The sequence below is a fragment of the Electrophorus electricus genome, chromosome 1 (genome assembly GCF_041902795.1).
Source record: "Electrophorus electricus isolate QZ-2024a chromosome 1, ASM4190279v1, whole genome shotgun sequence".
NCBI classification, from domain to species: Eukaryota; Metazoa; Chordata; class Actinopteri; order Gymnotiformes; family Gymnotidae; genus Electrophorus; species Electrophorus electricus.
In genome coordinates, this window is record NC_137497.1 from 8,831,221 (window position 1) to 8,838,720 (window position 7,500).

Genomic DNA, 7,500 nt, shown 5'->3' on the forward strand with positions numbered 1-7,500 from the left:
GAGAGAGAGAGAGAGAGACAGAACTGTTGTGTGTGTGAGAGAGAGAGAGAGAGAGAGAGAGGGAGAGAGACAGAACTATTATCTGTGTGTGAGAGAGAAATAGAGAGAGAGAGACAGAACTATTATCTGAGAGAGAGATAGAACTATTATCTGTGTTTGTGTGAGAGAGAGAGAGAGAGACAGAACTATTATCTGAGAGAGAGATAGAACTATTATCTGTGTTTGTGTGAGAGGGAGAGAGAGAGAGACAGAACTATTATCTGTGTGAGAGAGAGACAGAACTATTATCTGTGTGAGAGAGAGAGAGAGAGAGAGAGAACTAATAACTGTGTGTGAGAGAGAGAGAGAGAGAGAGAGAGACAGAACTATTATCTGTGTGTGAGACACAGAGAGAGAGAGAGAGAGAGAGAGAGACAGAACTATTATTTGTGTGAGAGAGAGAGACAGATCTATTATCTATGTGAGATAGAGAGAGCCAGAACTATTATCTGTCTGAGAGAGAGAGAGAGAGAGAGACAGAACTGTTGTGTGTGTGTGAGAGAGAGCGAGAGAGAGAGAGAGAGAGAGAGAGAGACAGAACTATTATCTGAGAGAGAGATAGAACTATTATCTGTGTTTGTGTGAGAGGGAGAGAGAGAGACAGAACTATTATCTGTGTTTGTGTGAGAGAGAGAGAGAGAGCCAGAACTATTATCTGTGTGAGAGAGAGACAGAACTATTATCTGTGTGAGAGAGAGACAGAACTATTATCTGTGTGAGACAGAGAGAGAGAGAGAGAGAGAGAGAGAGAGAGAGAGAGACAGAACTATTTTCTTTGTGTGTGTGTGAGAGAGAGCGAGAGAGAGAGAGAGAGAGCGAGAGAGAGAGAGGGAGAGAGACCGAACTATTATCTGTGTGTGAGACAGATAGAGAGAGAGATAGACAGAACTATTATCTGTGTGTGTGTGAGAGAGAGAGAGAGAGAGAGAGAGAGACAGAACTTATCTGTGAGAGAGAGAGATACAGAACTATTACCTGTGTGTGAGAGAGAGAGAGAGAGAGAGAGAGAGAGAGACAGATCTGTTATCTGTGTGAGACAGAGAGAGAGAGAGAACTAATTACTGTGTGAGAGAGAGAGAGACAGAACTATTATCTGTGTGAGAGAGAGAGAGACAGAACTATTATCTGTGTGAGAGAGAGATAGAACAATTATCTGTGTGTGTGAGAGAAATAGAGAGAGAGACAACTATTTTCTGTCTGTGTGATACAGAGAGAGAGAAAGAACTAATAACTGTGTGTGAGAGAGAGAGAGACAGAACTATTATCTGAGAGAGAGAGAGACAGAACTATTATCTGAGAGAGAGAGAGACAGAACTATTACCTGTGTGTGTGAGAGAGAGAGAGAGACAGAACTATTATCTGTGTGAGACAGAGAGAGAGAGACAGATCTATTATCTTTGAGACAGAGAGAGACAGAACTGTTGTGTGAGACCGAGAGAGAGAGACAGAAGTCTTATCTGTGTGAGACCGAGAGAGAGAGAGAGAGAGAGCGAGAGAGACAGAAGTCTTATCTGTGTGAGACCGAGAGAGAGAGAGAGAGAGAGAGAGAGAGAGAGGGAGAGAGACAGAAATATTATCTGTGTGTGAGAAAGAGAGAGAGCGAAAGAGAGAGAGAGACAGAAATATGATCTGTGTGTGAGACAGAGAGAGAGAGAGAGAGAGAGAGACAGAACTATTTTCTTTGTGTGTGTGTGAGAGAGAGCGAGAGAGAGAGAGGGAGAGAGACCGAACTATTATCTGTGTGTGAGACAGATAGAGAGAGAGATAGACAGAACTATTATCTGTGTGTGTGAGAGAGAGAGAGAGAGAGAGAGAGACAGAACTTATCTGTGAGAGAGAGAGATACAGAACTATTACCTGTGTGTGAGAGAGAGAGAGAGAGAGAGAGAGAGAGAGACAGAAGTCTTATCTGTGTGAGACCGAGAGAGAGAGAGAACTAATTACTGTGTGAGAGAGAGAGACAGAACTATTATCTGTGTGAGAGAGAGAGAGACAGAACTATTATCTGTGTGAGAGAGAGATAGAACAATTATCTGTGTGTGTGAGAGAAATAGAGAGAGAGAGACAACTATTTTCTGTCTGTGTGATACAGAGAGAGAGAAAGAACTAATAACTGTGTGTGAGAGAGAGAGAGACAGAACTATTATCTGAGAGAGAGAGAGACAGAACTATTACCTGTGTGTGAGAGAGAGAGACAGAACTATTATCTGTGTGAGACAGAGAGAGAGAGACAGATCTATTATCTTTGAGACAGAGAGAGACAGAACTGTTGTGTGAGACCGAGAGAGAGAGAGAGACAGAAGTCTTATCTGTGTGAGACCGAGAGAGAGAGAGAGAGAGAGAGAGAGAGAGACAGAAGTCTTATCTGTGTGAGACCGAGAGAGAGAGAGAGAGAGAGAGAGAGAGAGAGAGAGAGAGAGAGAGAGGGAGAGAGACAGAAATATTATCTGTGTGTGAGAAAGAGAGAGAGCGAAAGAGAGAGAGAGACAGAAATATGATCTGTGTGTGAGACAGAGAGAGAGAGAGAGAGAGAGGGAGAGAGACAGAACTATTATCTGAGTGAGAGATAGAACTATTATCTGTGTTTGTGTGAGAGGGAGAGAGAGAGAGACAGAACTATTATCTGTGTGAGAGAGAGACAGAACTATTATCTGTGTGAGAGAGAGAGAGAGAGAGAGAGAGAGAGAGAACTAATAACTGTGTGTGAGAGAGAGAGAGAGAGAGAGAGAGAGAGACAGAACTATTATCTGTGTGTGAGACACAGAGAGAGAGAGAGAGAGACAGAACTATTATTTGTGTGAGAGAGAGAGACAGATCTATTATCTATGTGAGATAGAGAGAGCCAGAACTATTATCTGTCTGAGAGAGAGTGAGAGAGAGAGACAGAACTGTTGTGTGTGTGTGAGAGAGAGCGAGAGAGAGAGAGAGAGAGAGAGAGAGAGAGAGACAGAACTATTATCTGAGAGAGAGATAGAACTATTATCTGTGTTTGTGTGAGAGGGAGAGAGAGAGACAGAACTATTATCTGTGTTTGTGTGAGAGAGAGAGAGAGAGCCAGAACTATTATCTGTGTGAGAGAGAGACAGAACTATTATCTGTGTGAGAGAGAGACAGAACTATTATCTGTGTGAGACAGAGAGAGAGAGAGAGAGAGAGAGAGAGAGACACAGAACTATTTTCTTTGTGTGTGTGTGAGAGAGAGCGAGAGAGAGAGAGAGAGAGCGAGAGAGAGAGAGGGAGAGAGACCGAACTATTATCTGTGTGTGAGACAGATAGAGAGAGAGATAGACAGAACTATTATCTGTGTGTGTGTGAGAGAGAGACAGAACTTATCTGAGAGAGAGAGAGATACAGAACTATTACCTGTGTGTGAGAGAGAGAGAGAGAGAGACAGATCTGTTATCTGTGTGAGACAGAGAGAGAGAGAGAACTAATTACTGTGTGAGAGAGAGAGAGACAGAACTATTATCTGTGTGAGAGAGAGAGAGACAGAACTATTATCTGTGAGAGAGAGATAGAACAATTATCTGTGTGTGTGAGAGAAATAGAGAGAGAGAGAGACAACTATTTTCTGTCTGTGTGATACAGAGAGAGAGAAAGAACTAATAACTGTGTGTGAGAGAGAGAGAGACAGAACTATTATCTGTGTGAGACAGAGAGAGAGAGACAGATCTATTATCTTTGAGACAGAGAGAGACAGAACTGTTGTGTGAGACCGAGAGAGAGAGAGAGACAGAAGTCTTATCTGTGTGAGACCGAGAGAGAGAGAGAGAGAGAGAGAGAGAGACAGATCTGTTATCTGTGTGAGACAGAGAGAGAGAGAGAACTAATTACTGTGTGAGAGAGAGAGACAGAACTATTATCTGTGTGAGAGAGAGAGAGACAGAACTATTATCTGTGTGAGAGAGAGATAGAACAATTATCTGTGTGTGTGAGAGAAATAGAGAGAGAGAGACAACTATTTTCTGTCTGTGTGATACAGAGAGAGAGAAAGAACTAATAACTGTGTGTGAGAGAGAGAGAGACAGAACTATTATCTGAGAGAGAGAGAGACAGAACTATTACCTGTGTGTGAGAGAGAGAGACAGAACTATTATCTGTGTGAGACAGAGAGAGAGAGACAGATCTATTATCTTTGAGACAGAGAGAGACAGAACTGTTGTGTGAGACCGAGAGAGAGAGAGACAGAAGTCTTATCTGTGTGAGACCGAGAGAGAGAGAGAGAGAGAGAGAGAGAGAGACAGAAGTCTTATCTGTGTGAGACCGAGAGAGAGAGAGAGAGAGAGAGAGAGAGAGAGAGAGAGAGAGAGAGGGAGAGAGACAGAAATATTATCTGTGTGTGAGAAAGAGAGAGAGCGAAAGAGAGAGAGAGACAGAAATATGATCTGTGTGTGAGACAGAGAGAGAGAGAGAGAGAGAGGGAGAGAGACAGAACTATTATCTGAGTGAGAGATAGAACTATTATCTGTGTTTGTGTGAGAGGGAGAGAGAGAGAGACAGAACTATTATCTGTGTGAGAGAGAGACAGAACTATTATCTGTGTGTGAGACACAGAGAGAGAGAGAGAGAGACAGAACTATTATTTGTGTGAGAGAGAGAGACAGATCTATTATCTATGTGAGATAGAGAGAGCCAGAACTATTATCTGTCTGAGAGAGAGTGAGAGAGAGAGACAGAACTGTTGTGTGTGTGTGAGAGAGAGCGAGAGAGAGAGAGAGAGAGAGAGAGAGAGAGAGACAGAACTATTATCTGAGAGAGAGATAGAACTATTATCTGTGTTTGTGTGAGAGGGAGAGAGAGAGACAGAACTATTATCTGTGTTTGTGTGAGAGAGAGAGAGAGAGCCAGAACTATTATCTGTGTGAGAGAGAGACAGAACTATTATCTGTGTGAGAGAGAGACAGAACTATTATCTGTGTGAGACAGAGAGAGAGAGAGAGAGAGAGAGAGAGAGACACAGAACTATTTTCTTTGTGTGTGTGTGAGAGAGAGCGAGAGAGAGAGAGAGAGAGCGAGAGAGAGAGAGGGAGAGAGACCGAACTATTATCTGTGTGTGAGACAGATAGAGAGAGAGATAGACAGAACTATTATCTGTGTGTGTGTGAGAGAGAGACAGAACTTATCTGAGAGAGAGAGAGATACAGAACTATTACCTGTGTGTGAGAGAGAGAGAGAGAGAGACAGATCTGTTATCTGTGTGAGACAGAGAGAGAGAGAGAACTAATTACTGTGTGAGAGAGAGAGAGACAGAACTATTATCTGTGTGAGAGAGAGAGAGACAGAACTATTATCTGTGAGAGAGAGATAGAACAATTATCTGTGTGTGTGAGAGAAATAGAGAGAGAGAGAGACAACTATTTTCTGTCTGTGTGATACAGAGAGAGAGAAAGAACTAATAACTGTGTGTGAGAGAGAGAGAGACAGAACTATTATCTGTGTGAGACAGAGAGAGAGAGACAGATCTATTATCTTTGAGACAGAGAGAGACAGAACTGTTGTGTGAGACCGAGAGAGAGAGAGAGACAGAAGTCTTATCTGTGTGAGACCGAGAGAGAGAGAGAGAGAGAGAGAGAGACAGAAGTCTTATCTGTGTGAGACCGAGAGAGAGAGAGAGAGAGAGAGAGAGAGAGAGAGGGAGAGAGACAGAAATATTATCTGTGTGTGAGAAAGAGAGAGAGCGAAAGAGAGAGAGAGACAGAAATATGATCTGTGTGTGAGACAGAGAGAGAGAGAGAGAGAGAGAGAGAGACAGAACTATTATCTGTGTGAGAGAGAGAGAGAGAGAGAGAGGGAGAGAGACAGAACTATTATCTGAGTGAGAGAGAGAGAAAGAGAGAGAGACAAACAGAACTATTATCTGTTTGTGTGAGAGAGAGAGAGAGAGAGAGTCAGAACTATTATCTGTATGAGAGAGAGAGAGAGAGAGAACTATTATCTGTGTGAGAGAGAGAGAGAGACAGAACTGTTATCTGTATGTGAGAGAGAGAGACAAACAGAACTATTATCTGTGTGAGCCCGAGAGAGAGAGAGAGAGAGAGAGAGAGAGAGAGAGACAAAAATATTATCTGTGATAGAGAGACAGAACTATTATCTGTGTGAGAGAGAGAGAGAGAGACAGAACTATTTTATGTGTGTGTGTGTGTGTGTGTGTGTGTGTGTGTGTTTCTTTAGGGTGGAACACGCAGGGGAGATCAGAATCAAACCAGGACTAAGAAAATGTAAGAAGTAAATGTACTCACTCACACTCACACTCATACACACACACACACACACTCACACACTCACACACAGTATTTGTGATCTCTCCTCTAATGTCTCTTCTTGTGTGCAGATGTGTGTGACCTCACACTGGACCCAAACACAGCACACACACATCTCTCTCTGTCTGAGGGGAACAGAAAGGTGACGCGTGTGGAGCAGCAGCAGTCGTATTCTGATCATCCAGAGAGATTTGATGTCTGTAAGCAGGTTGTGTGTAGAGAGAGTCTGACTGGACGCTGTTACTGGGAGGTTGAGTGGAGTGGGGGAGGGGCTGATATATCAGTGACATATAAAGGAATCAGGAGGAAAGGACGCAGTAGTGACTGTAGGTTTGGATGTAATCTAAAGTCCTGGAGGCTGAACTGCTCTGATAACAGTTACTCTGTCTGGCACAATAATAAGAGAACTGCCATCTCTGCCCCCTCCAGCTCCAACAGAGTAGGAGTGTATCTGGACTGGCCCGCCGGCACTCTGTCCTTCTACAGCGTCTCCTCTCACACACACACACTCACACACTTACACACATTCCACTCCACATTCACTGAGCCCCTCTATGCAGGGTTTAGGGTTTATTATAACTCCTCAGTGTGTGTGTGTGAGGTAGAATAGCCTCCTGTGTCCTGGAGGAACACCTGAGTCTGCAGGGAAACACACAACTGGTGAACATCATACACACATGCCTGCTGAGTATAAAACACACACACACACACACACACACACACACACACACACACACACACACACACACACAAAATACACCCCTATCTCTCACACACACTCCTCTACACACACAACTAGTGGACATCATAATACACACATTTCCTTACACATACACACACACCTCTCTCTTTCTCTCTGCTACACACACACACACACACACACACTTTGCTCTTTCTCTCACACACAAACACACTGCACTTCTCTCTTCACACATGCGCGCGCACACACACACACACACACACACACACACACACACACTACACCCTTGTGTGTGTGTGTCTCTCTCTCACACAGACACACACAAAATACACCTGTATCTTTCTCACACACATACACAGCTCTCTCTCACACACACTCTTACACACACTACACTTCCTTCTCACACATACACGCTACACATCTCTCTGTCATACACTCTATACCTCACTCTTTCACACACACCACTCACTCACAAACACACAGTACATCTCTCCGTAACAC

The 7,500-nt window shown here is 43.5% G+C and overlaps 1 protein-coding gene across 1 annotated transcript in view; it reads left to right on the forward strand.

Annotated features, from left to right (window-relative positions):
- LOC145657006 (stonustoxin subunit beta-like) overlaps positions 1–7,500 on the forward strand; it is a 17,670-nt gene that overhangs the window by 7,823 nt on the left and 2,347 nt on the right. Inside the window, exons 1-2 of the mRNA XM_081711149.1 lie at positions 1–6,257; positions 6,371–7,500. The exon at positions 1–6,257 is cut by the window's left edge and continues 7,823 nt beyond it; the exon at positions 6,371–7,500 is cut by the window's right edge and continues 2,347 nt beyond it. Of these exons, the coding sequence (XP_081567275.1) occupies positions 6,167–6,257; positions 6,371–6,909 (630 nt within the window). The 5' untranslated portion in view covers positions 1–6,166 and the 3' untranslated portion in view covers positions 6,910–7,500. The remainder of the gene's footprint in view (positions 6,258–6,370) is intronic.